General features: G+C 42.4%; 2 protein-coding genes across 2 annotated transcripts in view; both read left to right on the forward strand.

Moving 5' to 3' along the window:
- Window positions 1–19,192, forward strand: part of LOC132820340 (importin subunit alpha-4-like) — a 124,191-nt gene extending 104,999 nt beyond the window's left edge. Inside the window, exons 13-17 of the mRNA XM_060832365.1 lie at window positions 456–560; window positions 2,269–2,340; window positions 2,702–2,864; window positions 2,949–3,043; window positions 17,844–19,192. Coding sequence (XP_060688348.1) covers window positions 456–560; window positions 2,269–2,340; window positions 2,702–2,864; window positions 2,949–3,043; window positions 17,844–17,942 — 534 coding nt within the window. The 3' untranslated portion in view covers window positions 17,943–19,192. The remainder of the gene's footprint in view (window positions 1–455; window positions 561–2,268; window positions 2,341–2,701; window positions 2,865–2,948; window positions 3,044–17,843) is intronic.
- A 7,890-nt stretch (window positions 19,193–27,082) lies between these two features.
- Window positions 27,083–27,581, forward strand: part of pabir2 (PABIR family member 2) — a 33,767-nt gene continuing 33,268 nt past the window's right edge. The window contains exon 1 of the mRNA XM_060832366.1: window positions 27,083–27,397. Coding sequence (XP_060688349.1) covers window positions 27,279–27,397 — 119 coding nt within the window. The 5' untranslated portion in view covers window positions 27,083–27,278. The remainder of the gene's footprint in view (window positions 27,398–27,581) is intronic.

Consider the following 27,581-nt stretch of genomic DNA (forward strand, 5'->3'; position numbering starts at 1 on the left):
GAAGATTAAGAGGTGATCTGATTGGGGTGTTCAAAGTTATGAATAATCTTTACTGAGTAAAGAAGGATATTCTGTTTCCAGCTGGTTGCTGTGTCAGTTACTAGGGGTCACAATTTTAAGGTTGTCAGCAAGACAGCTGAGAGTGAGGTGAGGAGAAATTTCTTTACTGAGAGAGTTGTTAGGATTTGGAATGCGCTGTCTGGAAGAGTGGTGGAGGCAAAATCCATAGCAGTTTCAAAAACAGCTGGATATATATTTGAAGGCGATAGGGCTGTGTAGAATGGGATTAGCTGAGTAACTCTTTTGGGAGCTGGTACAGATGTGATGGGTTGAATGGCCTCCTGTACTGTAAAATATAATGATTCCTTTTCAACTTCTGATTTATCTAATATCAATAAGTCATTCTGGCAGTATTTGATGTAATGCGATCTGAACTGTACTAATGTTGTGCCTAGGAAGCAGTGTGGTTCCTTTCAAATGTCACAGCTGGAAACCAGCAGCAAGTGCAGTCGGTCATTGACGCTGGGCTCATTCCCATGATCATTCATCATCTCACCAAAGTAAGTAACTTCCTGGTGGGTCAACCTGCACGGCTGGACTTTTTTTTAAACTAAGCATTTAGTATCCTTGGCATTTTTGTTTCTGTATAATGGGGCTGTTACCCTGCCTACACGAATACCTGCTCAGTGATGTGAGCAGCGTAATCAGTTATACTACCATTTCCTGTCCAAGCAAACAATTGTCTACTCAAATGTGCCTACAGATAATGCTCTCTGCTTTGAGAGAACACTGGGCACTTGAGGATTCGGATTGAGAGAACACTATATTGTTGGAGGTCAGCATTCAGGGATCTCTGCATTTGAGGGGTCGGTGCTGTGGAAGTGATGCACTGTGGGAGGGTCAGTGCTAAGAGACTGCTGCAGTCTCGGAGAGTCAGATCTGAGAGAATATTGTGCTATCAGAGAGAGTGTGAATCTAAACAGTGAAATACTGTGGAAGCTGGAAATATAAAAGAAACACAGAAAACACTGGAGAAATTCAGCCAGCTTGGCTGCATCTGTGGAAAGTCTGTCTCCATAGATAGCCAAACTTACTGAGTTTCTCCAGCATTTTACACATTTGGGCCAGTTAATCTGCTTCGTCAGGTTGATGTTAAATGTTCCATGTCATCACTTCAGTGCATGAAGTTTCCTGGTGTCTTGATGACTGTTCCTTGTTCTCCGTACATCAAAAAGGGAATCTAGTTGTTTCTTATCTTTTTATGTGATCCTGCTGTGCGGAGCTGACTGTCTTGTTTGCACAACAATAACTTCTGTTTGAGAGTAATTTGTAATGAAGAGCTTTGTCCCAATATTATATGTAAGTATATATGAAATATTGTCATTTATTGCAAAGGGAATGGAATATAAAAGTAAGGATGTTTTACTGCAGCTATACAGGGTGTATATAAGACCAGAATACTGTGTTTAGTTCAGAGTTAGGTTTAGCAGTTCCAGGAAGTAGCTCACCATCTTCTCCAGAATAACTAGGGATGGTGAATAAATGTAGGCCGGCCAACGATGCCCACAATCTCAAATTATTTAAGAAAAATCACAACTGATCAATCGTGATCTTATTGAATGGTGGAAGAGGCTGGAGGAGCCATATGGCCTACTCCTGCTCTTAATTTGTAAATTGAAGTAAGTACAAATTATGTCTTTTCTCTGGTTACATCAGGTTTTATTTATCCTGAATTATTTTATACCTTGTGAAGATTGAGTTTGATTTATTCTTTCTCTTCCAGGCCTTAACAGTCTTTGATTTTTTTTAACATCAGTAAGAAGTCACACGGCACCAGACCCCTTTGTCAGGTGAAGTTGAGAGAAGCAAAGAGAAGCACAGAATATCTTGGCAGAGAGATAATGGAAAGTCTGGGCCTGTGCGCCTCTCTCCACTTCACCTGACAAAGAAACTTGTGATTTCACATAAACCTTTGAACCTGGTGTTGTGTGACTTCTGACTTTAGATTAGAATGGTGCTGGAAAAGCACAGCAGGTCAGACAGCATCCAAGGAGCAGGAAAATCAAAGTTTCGGGCAAAAGCCCTTACTTCTGACTTTGCCCATCCCAGTCCAACACCTACACCTCCACACCATTTTTCACACTAATGTTGGATTGGAGCAAGCTTCTGAACCAGCTATGTGTAAAAGGGGTTAAAGCCATTTGCGATGTGTTTTTTATGATTAAATAATCATAAATAGCCACAAATTATTGTTATCTCTCCTTCTAGGGAGATTTTGGGACTCAGAAAGAAGCAGCATGGGCCATCAGTAACCTGACAATTAGTGGGAGAAAGGAACAGGTAACTGCACTTTTTGGTTATGTCGATGCACCAGCACATTTAGAGGCGATGCGTGTAGCAGAATGCATGACCCAGTAGTTCTCATGGAGCTGTACATCCTTCATTATCCTCATCACACTGTTCCTAGAAGAATGCAACATAACATTAACACAATAGTCAGCTGGAAAAAGAAATCCTACAATCTGTCTTTAATTTGGTTATGATGTTTAATTTTCATACAATGCGCACAGTGCATTTCAAAACAAAAACAAATTTTAATTTTGAACATTAGCTTTGGTTTCTGGATTGCCATTCTGCCATCAATTCCCCTATAGATATGGATACTTATTACACTAAGAGTTTTTTACTTGTTGTTTTCCAGGTTGAATATCTCGTACAGCAGAATGTTATCCCTCCTTTCTGTAAATTGCTTGGTGTGAAAGATCCTCAGGTGATTCAGGTGGTTCTTGATGGTCTAAATAACATTCTGAAAGTGGCTGGTTCTGACACGAATACTTTAGTTGAAATGATAGAGGAGTGTGGAGGTAAGTGAAATGCTTTCTATACCACCTGTTTCAGATCAAACTATATCTCAAGACTAAAATATTTAACTCCCTTAAACTTCTCAGGACTTGAAAAAATTGAAGGTTTGCAACAGCATGAGAATGAGGACATCTATAAGCTTGCCTTTGAGATCATCGACCACTACTTTTGTGGTGAAGAGGTGAGAAAGTTTGGAATCATTGCATCATCTCATAGAAAAGTTGTGCTCATTAATCTTGCTAATTTTACAGGTACATACAACATACAGGCAAGGAACAGGGGAAGGTTGTTTGGCCTCACAATCCTGCTGTCATTTAATAAGATTATGGCTGATTTTGATTGTAACCTTTAGACTACATTATCTACCACCGACAGCCTTTCATCCCTTTACAAGTAACTGTCCTCCTCTGCCAAAAGGCTCAAAGCCTCTCCTTTTCAAGACCAAAGACTCACGATCTTCTGAGAGACAAAAATTTCCCCTCATCTCTGTTTTACGTGGGTGATCTGAATTTCCAAACAGTGACCCCTAGTTCTAGTTCTACAAGAGGAAGCATCCCTGGACAAAGGATTTCGGTGCAGAACTAAGCCATTTGATTTATTAAGTTTTTTTTCATCATTTACTGAGATTGTAGCTGATTTAATAATACTCAACTCCACTTGTCTGCCTTTTCCCCATAATCTTTGATTCCCCCACTGATTAAAAATCTGTGTCAGACTTGAATATAGTTAATGACCCAGACTCAACAACCCTCTGTGGTAAAGAACTCCACTGATACATTTCCCTTTGAGAGAAGAAGTGACTGAATGACTGTGAAATTACAAACATCTCTGGAGATCAGTAAAGAAAAACAAACCGTTCAGTGCTGTCCCACAGCTGACCTTGGGAGACCTCATGATCAGATCTATACATGCCAGCTGGGAGTGATCAGTGACAGGTTCAGAGCCTGATCAGCTAAGTGTTTAATTTAAGAACTTATAAAACTTATGGATCTTAATTTTCTTTTGTAATTCAATAGTTGTGAATGAGGTGAGTGTATATTTTTTATGTTTTACTGAGATCTATTCCTGGTTAAATTTTTAATATAAAAGATAGGTATTAAGTTATTGCACTCTGCTAATGCTGAGTTTTTGAGAAAGTGTGATGTGGTTATTTTTTGAGTATATTCTGCATCTGCACATTGTTAAGGTGCAAAGATGACCTTTAGTAGAGTGTTGTGCTTTGCCTGTCGGATGTGGGAGATTAGAGGGCATTTCAATGTTCCTGACTATTATGTCTCTAGGAAGAGTTTGGTTGCAAATTCTATCACATCGCATGGATTGGTTGGAGTGGCAGTTGAGGTAATGAAGAGCCGGGGGTATGATGGGCAGCAGTTTCAGGAAGGTAGAAAAACCACAGCGACAGTCAGGGAGATGGGTTACAGCAAAGAGAGGTAGGAGTGATGGGCACATAGTGCAGAAGTTTCCTGTGGCTGTCCCCATCTCAAACAAGTATGGATACTGTGGGACTGATGGCCTCTCAGGGCAATATTGCACTGACAGTCAAGTTTCTGGTACCATGACTGGCTCTACTGTAATGTGAGGGATGTTAGATTCCAAGTGATCGATTGTGATGAGGACTGTCTAGTCAGGAACACAGACAAATGTTTCTATGGTCAACAGCAAGACATCAGAATGGTGTGTTATCTCCTTGGGATCAAGGATATCTTGGAGAGGTGCAGAATATTTTCAAAGGAGAGAATGACCAGCTGAAAGTTGTTGTATACGTTGCTACCAATGACACAGGAAGAGAAAGGTATGAGGTTCTGCAGAGACAATATAGGAAGCTAGGCAGGAGGTTAAAAAGTAGGTCCTCAAGGGTAGTGATTATCTGGATTACTCCCAGTACCATGTGCTACTGAGAGTAGGAATAGGAGGATAGGGCAGATGAATGCGTGGCTGAGGAGCTGGTGCAAGGGGCAGAGATTCACTTTTTTAGATCATTGGGATTTCTTCTGGGATAGAAGTGACCTGTACAAGAAGGACTGGTTGCATCTGAATTGGAATGGGACCGATATTCTGGTGGGGAGATTTGCTAGGAGGCCTTCAAAATAAGATCATGAGAGCTCAGAGAGAGTATGATCCTGTTAGTGTGAAGGGCAACTCTGGCAGATGTAGGGAATGTTGGGTGGCTAGAAAATGGTGGAAAAAACAGAAGCTGTTGGAAAAGCACAGCAGGTCCAGCAGTATCGATGGAGAGAAATCAGAGTTAACGTTTTTGGTCCAGTGACTCTTTCTCAGAACTGTTAGTAGCCAGGCAGTGTATATGCAGAAGATAGGGTAGGGAGAGGGGTTAAGGAGTAAACGATAGGAGGAGATAGAGCCCAAAGACAGAGAAGAACAGTTGGACAGACAAATGAGTGGATAACGATCTGGCTAAGAGAGTGAATAGCTGTTAATTGGGACTGTTAGTGGCTAACAATAAAACCAAAAGAAATTGAGGCTGTGGTCAAGAAAAAGAAGGAAGTGTATGTCAAACAGACAGCTGTGATTGGTTGAATCCCTAGAAGGCTATAAGGGCAGTAGGTGTATACTTAAGAGGGAAATCAGGAGCACAAAAAGGGACATAAGATAACTTTGGCAAATAGAGTTAAGTAGAATCCAAAGAGATCCTACAAATACATTAAGGACAAAAGAGTAACTAGGGAGAGAGTAGGGCCCCTTAAAGATCAATAAGGCTGTCTTTGTGTGGGACAACAGGAGATGGGTGAGATACTAAATGAATATTTCACATCCATTTTTACTGTAGAGAAAGAAGTGGAAGCTAGAGGATTTAAATGAATAGTGATATTTTGGAAAGTGTTAAGTTAGGTGGATTGGTCGTGCTAAATTGTCTATAGTGTCCAGGGATGTAAAGATGAGGTGGATTAGCCATTGTAAGAGTAGAGTTTTAGGAAAGGGGTAGTGGGTTGGGTCGGGGTGGGTTGTTGTTTGGAGGGCTGGTGTGGATTTGATGGACTGAATAGCCTGCTTCCACTCTGTAGAGACGGTATGATTCTATGTCCATATTACAGAAGAGAAGATGCTGGACATCTTAAAACACATAAAGGCGATTAAATCACTGGGACCTGATCAGGTATATCCTAGAAGGCTTTGTGAAGGTAGGGAATGGATTGCGGGCACCTTGTTGAGATATTTGTATCATCGATAGTCACATGTGAGGTACTACAAGACTGGAGGTTGGTGAATATGGTGCCATTATTTAAGAAAGGTAGTAAGGAAAAGCTGGGAACTATAGACAGATGAGCCTGACATCAGTGGTGGATAAGTTGTTGGAGGGGATTCTGACGGATTTGTAAAGGCAAGGATTGATTAGGGATATTCAACATGGCTTTGTGCATAGGAAATTGTGTTTCACTAACTTGATTGAGTTTTTTGAAGAAGTGGCAAAGAAATTGATGAAGGCAGAGAAGTAGATGTTGCCAAGATGGACTTCAAGGCATTTGGCAAGATTCCACGTGGTAGACTGGTTAGCAAGATTAGATCACATTGATTAGAGAGAGCATTTGGATTACAAAATTGGCTTGAAGGTATGAGACATAGAACATAGAACATAGAAAAGTACAGCACAGAACAGGCCCTTAGGCCCACAATGTTGTGCCAAGGATTAATCTTAATGTAAAATAAAATAACCTAACCTACGCACCCCTGAATTCACTGCTGTTCATGTGCATGTCCAGCAGTCGCTTTCATGTCCCCAATGACTCTGCTTCCACCATCACCACTGGCAACGCATTCTATGCATTCACAACTCTCTGCATAAAAATCCACCTCTGACATCTCCTCTATACTGTCCTCCTAAAACTTTTAAACAATGACCCCTCATGCCAGTCAATCCTGCCCTGGGGAAAAGTCTCTGGCTATCGACTCCACCCATGCCTCTTATTACTTTGTATACCTTGATCAGGTCGCCGCTCTTTTTCCTCCTCCTCTCCAGAGAGAAAAGTCCAAACTTAGTCAACCTCTTTTCATAAGGCAAGCCCTCCAGTCCAGGCAGCATCCTGGTAAACCTTCTTGGCACCCTCTCCAAAGCCTCTGTATCTTTCCTATAATAGGGTGACCAGATCTGGACACAATATTCCAAGTGTGGTCTCACCAGTCACTTGTAGAGCTGTAGCAAAACCTCGCAGCTCTTAAATTCGATCCCCCTGTTAATGAAAGCCAGAACACCATATGCTTTCTTAACAACCCTATCCACTTGGATGGCAATTTTGAGGGATCTATGCACTTGGACATCAATATCCCTCCGTTCCTTCACACTGCCCAGAATCCTGTCTTTAATCCTATATTCAGCATTCGAGTTTGACCTTCCAAAATGCATCACTTTGCATTTATCCAGGTTGAACTCCATCTGCCATTTCTCATCCCAGCTCTGCATCCTGTCTATGTCGTGCTGCAGCCTGCAGTAGCCCGCGATACAATCAGCAGCACCTCCAACCTTTGTGTCATCAGCAAATTCACTAACACACCCCTCAACTTCCTCATCAAAATCATTTATAAAAACTACAAAGAGCAGAGGCCCTCAAACACAGCCCTGCGGGACACCACTCAACACTGACCTCCAGACAGAATACTTTCCATCTACAACCACTCCCTGCCTTCTGTTAGCCAACCAATTCTGATTCGAGAGAGCCACATTTCCCTGTATCCCATACTTCCTGACTGTATGAATGAGCCTACCATGGGGAACCTTATCAAACGCTTGCTGAAGTCCATATACATCACATCCACTGCCCGACCTTCGTCAACCTGTCTTGTCACCTCATCAAAGACTTCAATAAGATTGACGAGGCAAGATTGACGAGGCATGACTGCCTCTCACAAAGCCATGCTAATCACTTTTAATCATGCTATGCTTTTCCAAATAGTCATAAATCCCATCCTCAGAATTCTTTCCAAAACCTTGTTGACCAAAGATGTAAGACTGACTGGTCTATAATTGCCAGGGATTTCCCTATTGCCTTCCTTGTAAAGAGGAACAACATTCGCCTCCTTCCAATCCTCCAGTGCAACTCCCGTGGAGAGTGAGGAAGCAAAGATCTTTGCCAGTGGCTTAGCAACCTCCTTTCTCGCTTCCCGGAGCAACCTGGGATAAATCTGGTCTGGCCCTGGAGACTTATCAATCTTAATGTTTGCCAAAATTTCCAGCACATCAACTTCATCAATCTTAATCTGTTCAAGAACGTATCCCAGCTCCTCAAAGTTCTCATTCACAACAAGGTCCCTTTCCTTAGTGAAAACCGAAGGAAAAAACTCATTTAGAGCCTCCCCTAACTGCTCAGTCTCCACGCACAAGTTCCCTACGCTATCCCTGACTGACCCTACCTTCTCTCTGATCATTCTCTTATTCGTCACGTATGAGTAAAATGCCTTTGAGTTCTCCATAATCCTTCTTGCCAAGCGTTTTTCGTGCCCCCTCCTGGCTCTCCTCAGTCCATTTCTCAGTTCCTTTCTAGTAAGCCTGTAATCCTCTAAAGCTGTGCTAGATCCTTGCTTCCTCTACCTTACATAAGCTGTCGTCTTCCTTTTGATGAGAAGCTCCTCTGTTCTTGTCATCCAAGGTTTCTTAATCTTACACCTTCTTACCTGTCTCAGAGGTATAAATTCATGCATTGCTCGCAACAACTGCTCCTTAAACAGTCTCCACACGTCTGTTGTGCCCTTTCTGTGGAACAATTGCTCCCAATCTGTAATTCCCAACTCCTGTCTGATATGTCATAATTTCCTTTTCCCCAGTTAAATATTTTCCCATGGTAACTGCTCCTTTCCCTCTCCAAGGCAATGCTAAATGTGAGACAGTTGTGGTCATTGTTGCCAAAGTGCTCTCCCACCGCGAGATCTGACACCTGTCCTGGCTCTTTGCCGAGCACCAAATCCAAAATGGCCTCTCCCCACGTGGGCCTGTCACCGTACTGAGTAAGGAAACCCTCCTGAACACACCTGACAAAAACGGCTCCATCCAAACCATCTGCACTAAGGAGGTTCCTGTCAATATTGGGAAAGTTGAAGTCACCCATAACAGCAACCCTGCTACATCTGCATTTTTCCAAAATCTGCTGGCTACGAATGCTTCGATCTCTCTACAGCTATTGGGGGTTCTGTAGAAAACCCCAATGAGGTGGCTGTTCCCTTGCTGTTCCTAACTTCCACCCATACTGACTCAGTAGACAAACCTTCCTTGAGAACCTTCATTTCTGTAGCTGTGATGCACTCTCTAATTAGCAAAGCTCCCGCCCCCGTTCTTTTTAAATGTTCAAAACTCTGGAACATCTAGCAACCATTCCTGCCCCTGTGAAACCCATGTCTCCGTTATGGCCACAACATCATAGCTGCAATTACTGATCTACACTCTAAGTTCGTCACTCTTATTTTTGACACTCTTTGCATTAAGGCAGACACACTTTAACCGATCCCTTTGTTTCATCACATGAAAAACCTCCCTGATATATTCACTACATCCTGTCACTGCCCCATCCTCTACCCTCTTCTCAGATATGTAGCTCTGGTTCCCACCCTGCTGCCAACAGAGACAAGGGTGGTGATGGAGTGTTGTTTTTCAGGCAGGAGGTATGCGACCAGTGGGGTGCCATAAGGATCAGTGCGGGGACCACTGCTTTTCATCATTTATATCAGTGATTTGGATGTGAACAGAGGTGTTATGGTTAGTAAGTTTGCAGATGACACCAAAATTGGAGGTGTAGTGGACAGTGATGAAGGTTACCTCAGGGTACAATGAGATCTTGATCAGATGCACCAATAGGTCATGGTTTGGCAGATGGTGTTTAATTTAGATAAATGTGAGATGTTGCATTTTGATGAGGCAGATCAGGGCAGGACTTATGCACTTAATGGAGAAAGCGAGGTCTGCAGATGCTGGAGATCAGAGCTGAAAATGTGTTGCTGGAAAAGCGCAGCAGGTCAGGCAGCATCCAGGGAACAGGAGACTCGACATTTCGGGCGTAAGCCCTTCTTCAGGATTCCTGAAGAAGGGCTTATGCCCGAAATGTCGAGTCTCCTGTTCCCTGGATGCTGCCTGACCTGCTGCGCTTTTCTAGCAACACATTTTCAGCTTATGTACTTAATGGTAAAGTTCTGCCCAGTGTTGCCAAACAAAGAGACCTTGGGGTGCAGGTTCATAGTTCCTTGAAAGTGAACTCGCAGAGAGGTGAAGGCGGCGTTTGGCACGCTTGCCTTCATTGGTCAGTGCATTGAGTATAGGAGTTGGAAGTTCATGTTGCAGCTGTACAGGACATTGGTGAGGCCACTTTTAGAATGCTGCCTTCAATTCTGGTCTCCATGGAATAGGAAAGATATTGGAGCAAATTATTATAGATGTTGGATTCTGTACGGGAAACAACAAATGCTGGGAGATCACAGCAGGCCAGGCAACATCCATGGAGAGAAAGCAAGCTATCATTTCAAGTCTAGATAACTCTTCATCAGAGCTTGCTTTCTCTCTATAGATGCTGCCTGACCTGCTGTGATCTCCAGCATATTTTGTTCTCAGTGTAGGAAAGATATAATTGAACTTAAAAGGATTCAGAAAAGATTTACAAAGATATTGCTGGGATTGGAAGATTTGAGCTATGAGAAGAGGCTGAAAGGCTGGGGCTTTTTTCTGTGGAGCATTGGAGGCTGAGAGATGACTTTCTAGAAGTTTCTTAAATCATGAGAGGCATTGATAGGATGAATACCCAAGGTATTTATTTTCCAGTGTGGGGGAGTTCAAAGCTAGAGGACATAGTTTTAAGGTGAGAGGGGAGTTTTAAGGTGAGAGGGGAAAGATTAAAAAAGGGAACTGAGGGGCAACTTTTTCACGCAGAGAGTGGTGTGTATATGGAATGAGCTGCCAGAGAAAGTGCTGGAGACGGTACAATTACAACATTTAAAAGGCATCTGGATGGCTACATCAGTAGGAAGGGACCAAATGCTGCATCTGGGATTAGATCAATTTAGGATATCTGGTCAGAATGGATGAGTTGGACCGAAGGGTCTGTTTCCATGCTGTGTGATTTTATGATTCGATAAGAAATTCTTTATTTTCGTCTTAAATGGGTGACTCCTTATCCTGAGATTATTTCCTCTGGAATTATACTCTCCTACAAGGGGAAACAACCGCTTTGCATCTAGCCTATCAAGTCGCCTATCAAGTCGCCTACAAATCTTTCAATTATGTCGCCTTTCATTCTTCTAAATTCCAATGAGTGTAGGCCAACCTGTTGCACTTGGGCAAGACAAACAAGGCAACAGAATACATGATGAGAGATCTTGGTGTGCATGTCAGGTATCAGGAAAGGTAAATAAAGTGGCTAAAAAGGGTTATTGGATACTTGCTTTTATTAGTTGAGGCATAGAGTTTAAGAGCAGCGAAGTGATGCTGAATAAAATGTTGGAGTATTGTGTTCAGTTCTGGAATCCACATAATTGGATATATATGATAACACTGAAGAGGGTACAGAAGGGATTTACCAGGGTGTTCTCTGGTCTGGGGAGTTTTAGGTATGAAGAGAGATTGTATAGACTGGGAATATTTTCCTTGAAGCAGAAGAGACTGAAGCAGGAATATGATTGAGATATTTAAATTATGAGGAGCATTGAGTGACTAGGGGTCATAGATTTAAGGTAGAGGGCAGAAGGTTTAGAAGAGATCTGAGGAAAGCCCTTTTCAACCAGAGGGTGGTGGGAATCTGGAACTGACTGCCTGTGAGGATAGTAGAGATAGAAACCGTCCGAACATTTAAGAAGTATTTAGATATATACTTCGAGTGCTAAGGCATATAAGGTTATGGACCAAGTGCTGAAAATTAGGATAAGAATAGTTAGGTGGTTGTTTTCGACCAGCACACACCGATGGACCAAAGGGCCTTTATCTGCACTGTAGACCCCTATGACAGGTATACAGTGTCTTTGACTATAAGTTTTCCTCATAAGAAAATCTCCAAAACACAGGATCAACAGAGGGAATTTTCTTTTGACTGCCCCAGTGTAAGATTATCTCTCTTTAGATAAAGGGCCCAAAACAGTTCATAGTATCCCAGTTGTGGTCTGACTCATGCTTTGTACAGGTTTAGCAAAGCCTCTCTATTTTTATAGTCCATTCCCCTGAAATAAAGACATTCCATTTACCTGCCCTTGTATCCACTGACCTTGGATGCTAGCTTTTTGTGATTCAGGTACAATGATTCCCAAATTCTTCTGTGTGGCAGCGTTCTACGGTCTTTCTCCATTTCAGTAACATTGACCTGCTCTATTCTTCCTGCCAAAGTGCATTACCTCCATATCGAACCTATGAAGTTTCTTCAGGGTCTGATATTTTTCAATTAAGACAGTTTGTACTCTTCTAAACTCTGGATACAAACCTACCCCGTCCATATGTTTATCATAAGACAACACTCTCATTCTAGGTATTAGTCTAGTCAACCTTCCTTGAAGTGCATCCAACACAGTAGTTTTTAAATAAAACCCTTCAAGTTGTCTTGGTGTACGCTGAATGGAAATATGGTGAAGAAGCTGGGGATACTGGTTTCTGATTCCTTCTGTGGTTGTAAGAATTTTAAAGTGCTGGCAGTGCTGTTGCCCATTTGTTGCATTTTTGGTTGGACCAAGTCAATTTTTTTGACCATGTCAATGATTAAATCTTTAAAGCAATGTTGATTCCTAATTAATTCTTCTGTGGTGCACAGAGTAATGTATGGTGTGCTGTTTAGACTTCCTCTGACAAAGGAGCAGGGATCCAAAAGCTTGTGATTTCAAAAACTATAACCTGGTATTGTGTGACTTCTGACCATGCTGTTTAGAAATCGCCATTATCTAGTTTTGGAATTGTGCAGGACAGAAGAAGGCCAATTGTACCTCTGCCCTTTGTAAGAGCTATCCAATTAGTTGTACTCTACTGCTGTTTCCCTATATCCCTGCACATTTTAATATAATTTTATCGGAGAATCATACAGTACAGAAGAGGCCATTCAGCTCATCAAGCCTGTACCACCAATGCTACACTAAATATACAAGAATTCCACTTTCCAGCACTTGGCCAATAGCCTTGAATATTATGATGTTTCAAGTGTTCATCCAAGGACTTTTTAAAGGTTGGGAGGTTTCCTGCCTCAACTATCCTTCCAGGCAGCGCATCCCAAAGCCCATCACCCTCTTGATCAAAACAATGTTCCCTTAAATCCTCTCTGAATCTCTTGTTCTTCGTTTTAAAATTATTCCCCCTATTCTGGCCCTTTGACTAATGCAAACATCTGTTTTCTATTCACCCTGTCCATGCCCCTCATAATCTTATTCACCTTAATCAGGTCCCCCCCTTACCCTTCTCTGCTGTAAAAAAAAATCTGAGATTCTCATTTATAGCTAAACTGCTTCACCCCAGCAAACATTCTGGTGTATCTGCCCCACACCCTCTCCAGTGTAATCACAGACGTTTGTATCAGTGGGGCTACTTGCATTTCTAATCCCACATATACCATTTGCAAAAAATGTCCTGCACCTGATGTGCCCTTTAGAGGAGGAAGGATACCAAATTAACAGAAGTGTGTTCTCCTTACCATCAGTGTCATAGCCTTCTGTAGAACAAACAGAGTTGTGTTAACTTTACCTGAAAAGGTAATTTGCACTTTGAATGAATGAAACACATATATTCAGCATCTGTTCAGTATCACTAGAACATAGAACATTACAGCACAGTACAGGCCCTTTGGCTCTTGATGTTGCACCGACCTGTGGAACCAATCTTAATCCCATCTAACCTACATTATTTCATTTTCATCCATATGTTTGTCCAGTGACCATTTAAATGCCCTTAAAGTTGGCAAGACTACTGTTGCAGGCAGGGCGTACAATGCCCCTACTATTCTCTGAGTAAAGAAACTACCTCTGACATCTGTCATATATCTATTACCCCTCAATTTAAAGCTCTGTCCCCTCATGCTAGCCATCACCATCCGAGAGAAAAGGCAAGTCACTATCCACTCCATGTAACCCTCTGATTATCTTGTATGTCTCAATTAGGTCACCTCTCAAACTTCTTCTTTCTAACAAAAGCAACCTCAAGTCCCTCAGTCTTTCCTCATAAGACCTTCCCTCTATACCAGGCAACATCGTAGTAAATCTCCTCTAAATCCTTTCCAAAGCTTCTGCATCCTTCCTATAATGCGGTGACCAGAACTGTACACAATACTCCTAGTGTGGCTGCACCAGAGTTTTGTACAGCTGCAAAATGACCTCATGTCTCTGAAACTCAATCCCTCTACCAATAAAATCTAACACACAATATGCCTTCTTAATAACCCTATCAACCTGGGTAGCAACTTTCAAGGATCTATGTACATGGATACCAAGATCTCTCTGCTGATCTAGACTGCCAAGATTCTTACCATTAGCCCAATATTCCTTATTCCTGTAGCTCTTTCCAAAGTGAATCACCTCACACTTTTCCACATTAAACTCCATTTGCCACCTCTCAGCCCAGCTCTGCAGCCTATCTATGTCCCTCTGTAACCTGCAACATCCTTTGTCACTATCTACAACTTCACTGACTTTAGTTTCATCTGCATCCTTCTACGCCCTCATCTAGGGCATTTATGAAAATGACAGACAGTAGTGGACCCAAAACAGATCCTTGCAGTACACCACTGATTTCCAGGATGAACATTTCCCATCAACCACCACCCTCTGTCTTCTTTCAGCTAGCCAATTGCTGATCCAAACTGCTAAATCCCCCTCAATCCCATGCCTCTGTTTTTTGTGCAATAGCCTACCATGGGGAATCTTTTTAAAAAGCCTTACTGAAATTCACATACATCACTTAACCCTCATCCACCTGTTTGGTCACCTTCTCAAAGAACTCCATAAGGTTTATGAGGCAGGACTGACGCTTCACAAAACCATGTTGACTATCCGTAATCAACTTATTCCTTTCTAGATGATTATGAATCCTCTCTCTTATAACCTTTTCCAACACTTTACTCACAACCAAAGTAAGGCTCACTGGTCTACAATTACCAGGCTTGTCTCTACTCCCTTCTTGAACAAGGGGACGACATTTGCTATCCTCAAATCTTCTGGCATTATTCCTGTAGACAATGACGAATTAAGATCAAAGCCAAAGGTTCTGCAATCTCCTCCCTAGCTTCCCAGAGAATCCTAGGATAAAATCCCATCCGACCCAGGGGACTGGTCTATTTTCACACTTTTTGGAGTTACTAACACTTCTTCTTTGTGAACGTCAATCCTACCTTGTCTAGTAGCCTTTATCTCAGTATTCTCCACTACAACATAGTCTTTGTCTAATGTGAATACTGACGAAAAATGTTCATTTAGTGCCTGTCCTATCTCCTCCGGCTCCACACAGAACTTCCCACTACTGTCCTTGACTGGCCCTAATCTTACTCTTGTCGTTCTTTTATTCCTGACATACCTAGAGAAAGCTTTAGGGTTTTCCTTGATCCTGTCTGCCAATGACTTCTCATGCCCCCTCCTGGCTCTTCTTAGCTCTCACTTTAGGTCCTTCATGGCTAACTTGTAACTCTCAAGCGCCCTAACTTGAGCCTTCACTTCTCATCCTAACATAAGCCTTCTTCTTCCTCTTGACAAGAGATTCAACTTTCTTGGCTCCTTCACTCAACCACTTCCTCCCTGCTTGACAGGTACATATTTATCAAGGGCTCACAGTAGCTGTTCCTTGAATAAGCTCCACATTTCAATTGTGCCCATCCCCTGCAGTTTCCTTCTCCATCCTATGCATCCTAAATCTTGCCTAATTGCATCATAATTGCCTTTCCCCCAGCTATGACCCTTGCCCTGAAGTACATACTTATCCCTTTCCATTGCTAAAGTAAACATAACCAAAATGTGGTCACTTTCACCAAAGTGCTCACCTACCTCCAAACCTAACACTTGGCCGGGTTCATTCCTCAGTACCAAATCCAATGTGGTCTCGCTCCTTGTTAGCTGGTCTACATACTATGTCGAGAAACCCTCCTGTACACAGTGGACAAAAACTGACCCATCTAAAGTACTCGAACTATAATATTTCTAGTCAATATTTGGAAAGTTAAAACCCCCATAACAACTACCCTGTTACTGTCACTCCTATCCAGAATCATCTCTACTATCCTTTCTTCTACATCTCAGGAACTATTCGGAGGCCTATAAGAAAACTCCCAACAGGGTAATCTCTCCATTCCCGTTTCTAACCTCAGCCCAAACTACCTCAGTAGATGACTCCTCAAGCGTCCTTTCTGCCACCGTAATACTGTCCTTGACTAACAGTGTCACACCTCCTTCTCTTTTACCATCTTTTCTGTTCATACTGAAGCATCTAAATCCCGGAACCTCCAGCTGTATCCATGTCTGTGAAATGGCCACATCGAAGTCCCAGGTATCAACCCATGCTGCCAGTTCACCGGCCTTATTTCGGATACTCCTGGTGTTGAGCTAGACATATTTCAAACCACCTTCCTGCTTGCTGGTGTGCTCTTGCACCTTGAAACCTTACTTCTGACCTCACTGCTGTCAACCTCCTGGACACTGGATCTACAATGTAGGTTCCGAGGAGCAGGAAAATCGACATTTCAGGCAAAAGCCCTTCATCAGGAGTCCTTTCTGTCCCCTGATTGTAACTTATCTGCCTTTTTCTAGTACCTGAGGTGTAACTACCTCCCTGTAACTTCTCTCTATAATCCACTCTGCCTCCCAAATGATCTGAAGTTCATTCATCCCTAGCTCTGGTTCCTTAAGTCTGGTTTTTGAGTAGCTGGGATTGGGTGCATTTCCTACAGACTCAGTCAGCAGGGACATTACTGATGACCCTTACCTCCTAAATTCTGCAGGAGGAACATTCAACTGCCCTAACCTCCATTCCACTATTCTAAATTCTCAAAGAGACTATTGAAAAAAAAGACTAGTTACCTTACCAATCCAGCACACAGAACTCTTGTTTTTTTTTGGTTAGAGGAGGAGGATGGATTGGACACACTACCTAAGTAGTGTTTCAGGTAATGCAACCGCACAAATATATTACTTCACTTACTCAGTAGCCCCGTGTCCATTCCTGCTCAGTGTGCACTCCACCTATTCATGAGGTAAGTTTTTAAAGCACTCATTTACCTTCCCAGCAGCCTCCTGGTAATCACTCTCTCTCTTCCTGCTATGAAACAAAAAACCTGCACCTTTTAAAACTGTATGGATCCTCCTCAGTCACAAGGGTGGATATTCTTCTTTGTGTTCCTTCCTTTTTGAGAGTAAACTCACTGCCTTCTTGAGGCATTTTGCTTCTGACTGATGACACCTTCCCAATGCTCAGAGGGCATTCTCAATCACATTCTCAAAGAGAAATCGTTTAGGCATCTGACTGAATATTAAAGCTGAAGTTACACCATTTTTGTACATTTCCATTTGTTGAGAAGTTGATAGTTCTTCTGCCTGATATTAACATTTTTTTGTGATGAGCTTTTATTTTTGAAATGAGCTTCACTTCTCCTGTAACAATTACACTGATAAATTTGGAATGCTCATCAATCAGTAATTTTCCTCCTAAAAGTGTTTACTGTATGTTCTGATATTTCTACCACCATTTTAGTCTGTATGTTGCATATTGTCATCATAATCCATCTTCTCATTATCACATTTTGAGATTTCCTGTCATTATGGATTTTGTTGAGTAATATTGATTAATACTGAGGGGAAATGTTGTGAAATGTAGTTACGATTTCACGATACACGGAGTCCTTTTAAAATTAGCAAAATGTCAAGCAATAAATCACACCCATGTGTAATTAACTGGTTCAAATGTTTTGCTGTGTCACTTTGATCAGAATTAATCAGAATTTATCCTGTGTAACTTGATTACAACTTGGTATTTACTGTGAGTGGTTGTGTGTGCAAGGGAGTGTAGTTTAATTACAGCTGACTGAGTATTTGCTGTTTTTATGCCCTGGTAGATTGATGAAGATCCCTGCCTTATTCCTGAAACTACGCCTGGAGGAACTTTCAACTTCAACCCTCCTACAGATATTCGGTCAAAGGAGTTTAACTTTTAAATGTTCACTCAGTCTGAAGATAGAAAACAGAGAGTGATTGGTCACCTATCAATCAATGTGTTTGTAAAAATGTAAAAAGCAACGTCTGACTTAGAATACTGGCTTGCAAAAAAGAAGTGCAGCTGTCTGCACACCAGACAGATCTTCCAGTCACAAAGAACAAAGCTGCTTTTATGTCTCTGCTAACCAGCAGGATGTCCTTCGCTGTTCCCCGCACTAACGTCTGTGATGCAATGACTGTGGTACATCCAGACATGGTGCTGAAACCTATCCTGCTCGAACAATCTAATGGACTGTGTCTCTGTCTTTGGAGATGGACAGTGAAGAAAATATACAACTCCTTATTACTCTTGTTTTCTTTTCCTTTCATTGTTGTGGAAGCTTCTGCCTTTCCTGTATAGTTCCTTTGTCTTCATCCAGCTCCCTATTACTGAGACTACTTAAAATGCCATGAAAAGAAAACCTAATATTACAGTCCTGGTTTTGTGAGTTTGTATGTATCATAGGAGGCTTAAAATGGTGGGAAAAATCCAGATCTAATGCAACAATATCACCACACACACAAAATTTCCAGTAACCACTGTACTCTAAGTTTGGATATGGTTCTCTGGATATTCTCAAAGCTCTGCAAAATTTGTTCCTCTTTATTTTGTGAGACTCACCGTAAAGGTGCTGAGATTGTTTTCTGCGACTGTATTCACCTGTAGAGATGTCTTTCAAAATTATGGAATTAATACTGTAACTTTTGGAAACTTTTCAACGCAGCAGAAAGTATTAATATTCAGATGTGAAGACAGTCAGCTCCCAGGAGTTCTGCACCTTTAATCTACCGCCTAACTCAGACTCCCTTCCTGAGAGATTTTGCATTTGACTCGTGTGCACTATGGTATTTATAAGTACCCTTCCAAGCTGGTGTGCATTTTAGCCTCACTGATAAAACTCCACAGCCATTTGAAGTATTGATGTGTTACTGCATGAAACTGGTGTATATATAAAGTTTCTCACATTCAGTGTCACATTTTTATACCAGATGCCTCAATTCATTTTAATAATTAAAGAATCATTAATGTTAATTGCAAAACTAGGACTTAAAGTGCTGCCAATTACCTATGATTTGGAAAATCTAATTGCTGTGGTTGGGTTTTCGTATTCCCATATAACATCTAGGGAAGTCATTTCAACTCATGTTTTGTTCAGTAATACTAAAAACAAATGTTTTCAGTGAAGAAATAATTAAAAGTATTGGTACAGTTGGTGACTTTTATTTCTGATACTTTAAACAGTTTTTTACTTCTGTTTGGTTACAACTGTTTGAGCATGCTCTTGCCACACACACACACACACACACACACCCGTTCTCACTTCCGTAACACGTTCATTCTCACTCCTGCTATACTCGCTCATTCTCACTCCCACCACACACACCCATTCTCACACCCACCACACACACCCATTCTCACACCCACCACATGCTCATTCTCACTCTCACCACACAGACCTATTCTCTCTCCTGCCATAGACACATTCTCACTCCTGTCACACTCACCTACTTACACACCGACCACATGCTCATTCTCACTCATGCCACACACCCATTCTCTCTCCCATCAACCACATTCATTTTCACTCCCGCCTGCGCACACTCATTCTCTCTCCCACCGATCACACTCATTCTCCTTCTCATACCCGTTCTCACTTACCTGCAAAAATTCACAATATGCTCGTTCTTGGGCTGCTTGCTCGTTTTCACCCCTCCCATAAATACACGAACAAATGTTCAGAAACCGTACTTACTACAAGATCAACAGATTTAAGATATTGAATGATAATGTTTTATCTTCCCATTATTCGTCCTGAAGATGTTCTGGCCTTTGTTGTAGAGATCAGCAATGGAAAAACTGATACTAGTCATTGCCTCTGGTTCAGACATTGAATATTGGCAACGGTAAAAACTCATAGCCTGAAGATGGGGTTGAAGCACCAACTCAAAGTTTTAAATGATAACATGTGGGAGAGTTTCTTTAAAGAGACTTCTTTTACTGGGCAAACAAAATGAATCTGATGGAAGCACAAGTCAGACAGGATCTGACAAAAAAGTACTAAAATACAAAATTATGCCTACCATGTTTTGGTTAAGAAAAAGAAGGAAGCATATGCCAGGTATAGTTAGCAGAAAATGATGAATCCTTAGAAGAATATAAAGACAGTAGGAGTAGACTTAAGAGGGAAATCAGGAGGGCAAAAAGGGGATATGAGAAAGTTTTGACAAATAGAGTGAAGGAGAATCCAAAGGGATTTTATAAATATATGAAGAACAAAAGGGTAACTAGGGAGAGAATAGAGACCCGCAAAGATCAACAAGGCAGCCTCTGTGTGGAGCCAGGAGATGGGGAGATACTAAACGAGTATTTTGCATCAGTGTTTACTCTGGAGAAGGACATGGAAGATATAGAATATGGGGAAATAGATGGTGACATCTTGTGTCCATATTACAGAAGAGGAGGTGCTGAATGTCTTAAAACGCATAAAAGTGGATAAATCCCCAGGACCTGATCAGGTGTACCCTAGAACTCTGTGTGAAGCTAGGGAAGTGATTGCTGGGTTCTTTGCTGAGATATTTGTATCATCGATAGTCACAGGTGAGGTGCCAGAAGACTGGAGGTTGGCTAAGGTGGTGTCTATTTAAGAAAAGCCAGAGAACTATAAACAGGTGAGCCTGACATCAGTGGAGGGCAAGTTGTTGGAGGGAATCCTGAGGGACAAGCTTTACATGTATTTGGAAAGGTAAGGACTAATTAGGGATAGTCAACATGACTTTGTGCATGGGAAATCATGTCTCACAAACTTGAGTTTTTTGAAGAAGTAATGGTGGATGTGATCTCTTGGACTTCAGTAAGGTATTCAACAAGGGTTCTCTTGGGAGACTGGTTAGCAAGGTTAGATCTTATGGAATACAGGGAGAACTAGCCATTTGGATACAGAACTGGCTCAAACGTAGAAGACAGAGAGTGGTCGTGGAGGGCTGTTTTACAGACTGGAGGCCTGTGACCAGTGGAGTGCCACAAGGATTGGTGCTGGGTGCTCTAGTTTTCATCATTTATATAAATGATTTGGATGTGAACATAGAAGGTATAGTTAGTAAGATTGTAGATGACACCAAAATTGGAGGTGTAGTGGACAGTGAAGAAAGTTACCTGAGAGTATAACGGGATCTTGATCAGACGGGTCAATGGGCTGATAGAGGTTAATTTAGATAAATGTGAAGTGCTGTATTTTGGAAAGGCAAATCAGAACAGGACTTATACACTTAATAGTAAGGTCCTGAGGAGTGTTCCTGAACAAAGAGACCTTGGAGTGTAGGATTATAGCTCCTTGAGAGTAGAGTCGCAGGTGGATAGGATAGTGAAGAAAGCATTTGGTATGCTTTCCTTTATTGGTCAGAGCATTAGTGTAGGAGTTGGGAGATCATGTTGCGGCTGTACAGGACATTGGTTAGGAATGTTGTGTGCAATTCTGGTCTCCCTCCTATTGGAAGGATGTTGTGAAACTTGAAAGAGTTTAGAAAAAGATTTACAAGGATGTAGCCAGGGTTGGAGGGTTTGAGCTATAGAGAGAAGTTGAATAGGCTGGGGCTGTTTTCCCTGGAGTGTCAGAGGCTGAGGGTGACCTCATGGAGGTTTATAAAATCATGAGGGGCATGGATAGGATAGTCAAAGTCTTTGCTCTGGGATGGGTGGAGAAGTCCAGAATTAGAGGGCATAGATTTAAAGTGAGAGGGGAAAGATATAAAAGGGACCTAAGGGGCAACCTTTTCATGCAGAGGGTTGTGTGTTTATGGAATGAGCTGCCAGAGGAAGTGATGGAGGCTGGTACAATTACAACATATAAAAGGCATCTGGATGGGTTTATGACAAAGAACGATTTAGAGGGGTATGGCCCACGTGCTGGCAGATGGAACTAGATTGGGTTAGGATATCTGGTTGGCATGGACGAGTTGGACCGAAGAATCTGTTTCCATGCTGCACATCTCTACGATGCTATTCTTCCTCTCTATAAAAGCCGCCAGATGTGTGAAAAAGTTTGAGGCTTTGCAGTATCTTGTTTTTTTTTGTTTTATTGTTTAGTTGGCTGTTTTTCTTAATTTTGGGAATTTACACGTATAATTTACAGCAAATTCACAAGAATTTCCATGTTTATTCCACGTGGGGTTGTAAGTTTGCTATTTCTGGTACTTGTAATATATTAACTGCTTTGGGGATTTGTGAGTTTAAAATTGACAGTACATCCTTCTGTCTGTGAGAGATGTTGGGAATGCAGCCTCAGACTCTAGCGAGGGCAGATCACATAATCTACTGCAATTCTGATGGCTAAACCAGTTTGTTCTAAGACAGCAACATCAGCCTGAAGAGCCACACCAGTGTGTGATGAAGTTCGCTGGTGCTTTATTTGCAGGGATGATGTTTGCTTTGGAGCTTATGAAACCACCTTGTCCTAGATTCATGCCCATAGTTACAACTAGTTTCCAATTCTCCTAAGCAAGTTGAAGGCTCTTGTGTCTTTTTTTGGCAGCATCCATGAATTAGAAGTGTAGGTGCCCTTTTGGCATGAACCACCTCCTTATAAAATACATCCTTGGAGATGCTGCTGTTTTTCTATCCCACTTCCACTCCAAAGCCAGGAAATCTTTTTGATATTTCTTAATTGACCTGTAATACATCTCTGAAGCAGGCGGGTCTTGAAGTCAGGACTTCTGGCTTAGAAAAAAGGACATTACCAATATTCTACAAGAGCCCTCAAGGAAGGCATATTTGCTTCATTAGCACTAGCATGCTTACAAAAGGACAATTCATTGGTAGCTTTATCTTTCCATTTGATGTCTAGGAAATGTTGTACATACCACAAATGAAAGCTTGCATCTTGGTAGACGCAAGTTACCTGTATACTGCCATGCAGCTTGGTGCTGAGGATACTATCCTTGTAAGTGAAAATGTTGGTTCTGCAGCTCACTTTGGTTCCCAGTGATTTGAAACATGCATCATTTATAAGTACAAGTGTGAAGCACTTTATCAAGGGACAGGTTGTCATCACTTCCAAAGTAACACAATTTGCTGATTGCTTCCAGTGGTGTGTTATTGAGTCCGGACAGTGATGGCAATGTCACACCCTGTCCCATGGTGAAGGAGATACACGGCCATGGGACAGATGCTACTTGAGTCTTGGAGTGTCTTCTGTAGAAACAACAAGTGCAGCCTCATCAATTTGAAAAGGTTCTGATTGGACATACTGCTGTTTTGTTTATGCCTTCAGTCTTGATAAATTTAGAAATTCAAAGTTGGGAGAAGATTTGTAGCTCGGGTGCTCGTTGTTCGCTGAGCTCGGCGAACAGAACCACAACAAGTTTAGAAATTTCCCATCTGATTTTGTGCAGAGAAAAGTATAGGTTATGTAATTTATATCAATGACTTGGATGAATGAGCCAAATGCATGATTACTACATTTGAAAATGACACCAAGGTAGTCGGAGATTGTCAAGAGGAGGTGAAATATCTTCAAAGCATCATAGATAGTTTAAGAAAATGGGGCAAAACATTGGCAGATAGATTATAATGTGAGAAAATATGAACTTGTCATCTTTGATAGAAAGAATAGAATTGTAGCATATTATTTAAGAGGAGAAAGATTGCAGAATTCTGAGGTCGAGGGGGTACGTAAAGCATGAAAAGTTAATATCCAGGTTCAACATATGATCAAGAAATAAATGGAATGTTGCAAGAGAAATGCAATGTAAAAGTAGGAAAATTTTACTGCAACTATAGAGGATATCGATGATACTCATCTGGAGTGCTGTGTACAATTTCGGACCCTGTATTTGAAAAATGACACGATTGCAACCAGTAGTTCAGAGTACTTACTCAACTGACTTCTGAGTTGAAGGGCTTTACCTATGAAGAAAGGTCATAGAACATAGAACATTACACCGCAGTACAGGCCCTTCAGCCCTCAATGTTGCGCCGACCTGTGAAACCATTCTGAAGCCCATCTAATCTACATTATTCCATTCTCGTCCATATGCCTATTCAGTGACCATTTAAATGCCCTTAAAGTTGGCGAGTCTGCTACTGTTGCAGGCAGAGTGTTCTATACCTCTACTACTCTGAGTAAAAGAAAAATTACCTCTGACATATGTCCTATATCTATCACCCCTCAATCTAAAGCTACGTCCCCTCATGCTAGTCTTTGCGATCCAAGGAAAAAGACTCTCACTGTTCAACCTATCTAACCCTCTGATTATTTTATGTTGTTTCAATTAAGTCACCTCTTTCTTTTCTCTAATGAAAAGTGTCAAGTCCCTCAGTCTTTCCTTGTAAGATCTTCCCTCCATATCAGGCATCATCCTAATAAATCTCTTCTGAATCCTTTCCAAAGCTTCCACGTCCTTCCTATAATGCAGTGACCAAAACTGTATGCAATACTCCAAGTATGGCTGCAGCAGAGTTTTGTACAGGTTCTGAAACTCAATCCCTCTACCAATAAAAGCTAACACACATTGTATGTCTTCTTAACAACCCTATCAATCTGGAGTCAAGGGATGTAAGGCCGGTTGCCAACACCATGAAGACAGAGACAAAAAAACTACAGATATTGGAATCCAAAGTAGACAAGCAGGAGGCTGGAAGAACACAGTAAGCCAGGCAACAGGAGGCGGTGGAGAAGTTGATGTTTTGGGTGTAACTCTTCTTCAGGACTCAAGGGTTATAACCAAAACATCGACTTCTCCACTGCCTTCTGTTGCCTGGCTTATTGTGTTCTTCCAGCCTCCTGCATGTTTACCATGAAGTGGAACTCCATCAGATTCAATTCATGTTAAAGTTTTTTTGTCCTTAATGTAGATGTTCTAGATTATCAAGAGCTTTTGTCTTCAGCATTAACATATGACTTTGGTGAATAAGTGCAAATAACGGTGACAAAACCTCCATCCATTAGCAGACAGAAGTTATATGGTGTTCAGAAATCGGAACAGGCATCAATGACTGGTATCAATCAGTTGACAGAAACATTGCTCATATTCACCCTGCTCCCCTGGACTTTGCTCATACCATCGGATTTCTAATATTAATGTCATCATCAGAATGCAACTATGGGTTTATACTCGATGGAGTTTAGAAGGATGAGGGGGGATCTAATTGAAACATAGAGAATACTGAATGGCCCGGACAGGGTAGATGTTGGGAAAATGTTTCCATTGGACGGAGCGACTAGGACCTGAGCGCATAGCCTTAGAGTAAAGGCAAGATCTTTTAGAACGGAGATAACGAGAAACTTCTTTACCTAAAGAGTGGTGAATCTATGAAATTCACTGCCCCAGAAAGCTGTGGAGGCTAAACCATTTAGTATATTAAAACATAGGTTCTTGAGTATCAAGGCGATCAAGGATTATGGGGAAAATGGGGTTGAGAAACTTATCAGCCATGATTGAATGGCAAAGCAGACTCAATGGGCTGAATGGCTCCTATGTCTTATGGTCTAACTGACCAAAGATTGAAAATCACAGAACACCAGGTTATAGTCCAACAGGTTTATTAGGAAGCACTAGCTTTTGGAGCGCTGCTTCTTCATCAGTTGGTTGTGGAAGTTAAGATCGTGCTCAAAGAACTTATAGCCAAAGGAATCCAGTGTCATGGAGATGTGATACAGTAAACAATCTGAGATTAAACTTTCATCTTTTATAATGGGATGTGCTGGTTTCTGTTCTTTGATATGTAATCCCAGAACTTCTTTTAAATTACATTCTCAAGTTAGCTCAGCTTTTTAAACAATAGATGTGAAGTCTATCTGTGTCCCAGTGCTATATCAGACTGACAAACTTTCTGTATAGTTTTACAGAGTTTTTCATGGATTCATGCAGTTTTTGAGCAAAGTAAAATTCTGCAAAAACAAATTCACTCCATACATTTATATGTGTGCACGTGTAGAAGCAACAGATTGTGCATGTGAGTGTGTGCGTGTGGATGTGAGTGCAGGGGGGTGTATGTGTGTGCATATGAGAGAGAGCTTGTGTATGACAGGGGATCTGTGCGCGTGTGTGTGAGAGAGAGATTGGCTGAGCAGAAGCTACACACTGTTGTTGCCTGTCCCAAAGTCCTCCTTGGAGGATGGTCACCCATAGGTCTGAGGCTGAATGTCCCGAACCGCTGAAGTGTTCCCCGACTGAGGGCACACTCCTGACCGGTGATTGTAGTGCGGTGTCCATTCATCTGGTGTAGCTAATGCTCAGTCTCGCCAATGTACCATGCCTCAAGGCATCCTTACCTGCAGTGCTGAAAGCCGGGCAGTTTGCTATGAATCATGATATGTTTGAGGTTTGGTTGTTGTTTAAAGGCGAGAAGTGGAGGCGCACAGAAGGTCATGGCGAGGTGCTCATCCTCATTGACAACGTGTTGCAGCCTGTGAAGAACATGGTGTAGTCATTCAGCTCCCGGGAAGGCCTGGACAATGAAGGGAACACGATCGGTTGACTTGAGTGGGTTTGTGATCTGTAATCCTTTTGGGATCCCTCCTGCTTTCCTGCAAAAACACTTGATGAAGTTGGGTCACTCTGAAAGCGTCTACTTTCAAATAAACTTGTTGGACAATAATCTGAAGTTGTGTAATGTTTAATTTTGTGCACCACAGTCTAATACTGGCACCTCCAAGTCATGGTGACCAAAGACTGACACAGGTGGTTTGAATGAGTTTCACAACATTGAGCTCCATCTACCTGGACATCTTCCACACTCCTGGTCCAACTGACCCCGCCCCTTCAGGAATAGGCCCCGCCCAACCGGGCTGAGCCACGCCCTCCGATATCGGCTCCACCTCCATCCCAGGGGTTGCGGAGGGGTCAGGTCGGGTTAACCCTCCTCCCATTGGACAGCGGTGGCAGGAAGTCCCACCTTTATTCCAAACGCACCGTTGCTTTCGCTGATTAGTTAAGAAACTGCCTATCAGCGATAAGCCTGGTGTTTGGAACAAAGCCAACATTTCCCTACCTGTGATTGGCCAACAGCCCTGTCAGTCACCCATTGGTATTTACGGATTGGTACACCCAGCTGCCTGTCAGTCGAGATCGCTCCGCGATTGGCTAGTGGTGGAGAGGCGGGATTTGTTTCAGGGCGGTTGGAGCGGGAGCGGGAGCCGGGAGGTCGCTGTCCGTGTCCGGCTGGGGATGTGGGCGAGGCCGAGGCGCAGCCTCCCAGGTGTTTGTTTCAGGCCCGAGGCCTAGCTGGCTGCTCCTCGCCATGTCGTGGCCGAGCTCGGGAGCCCCGCTGTCGGGATGAGCGGCTGAGGCTCGGCCCCATGGCCCAGGAGAAGATGGAGCTGGAGCTGCCGCTGCCCGGCCCCGGGCCCGGGCCCTCGGCTCCCAGCGACGGCGGCCTCCGGAGATCCAATAGCGCGCCCATGATCAACGGCCTGAGGTAGGCCCGGGCTCCGGGTACAGGCCCCGCTGCTGTCGTTATGGAAACAGGGCAGCTCTGGGGCACAGGAAGATCCCACTGAGGCCCCGGTTGGGAGAAGGAGGGAGTTTCAGGGCGGGCTCCTCCATCACCTTTAACCCTCAGCAACATCCCCCCCCTTCCCCCCCCTTCTCTCTCCCCCCCC

The sequence above is a fragment of the Hemiscyllium ocellatum genome, chromosome 11 (assembly GCF_020745735.1).
Source record: "Hemiscyllium ocellatum isolate sHemOce1 chromosome 11, sHemOce1.pat.X.cur, whole genome shotgun sequence".
NCBI classification, from domain to species: Eukaryota; Metazoa; Chordata; class Chondrichthyes; order Orectolobiformes; family Hemiscylliidae; genus Hemiscyllium; species Hemiscyllium ocellatum.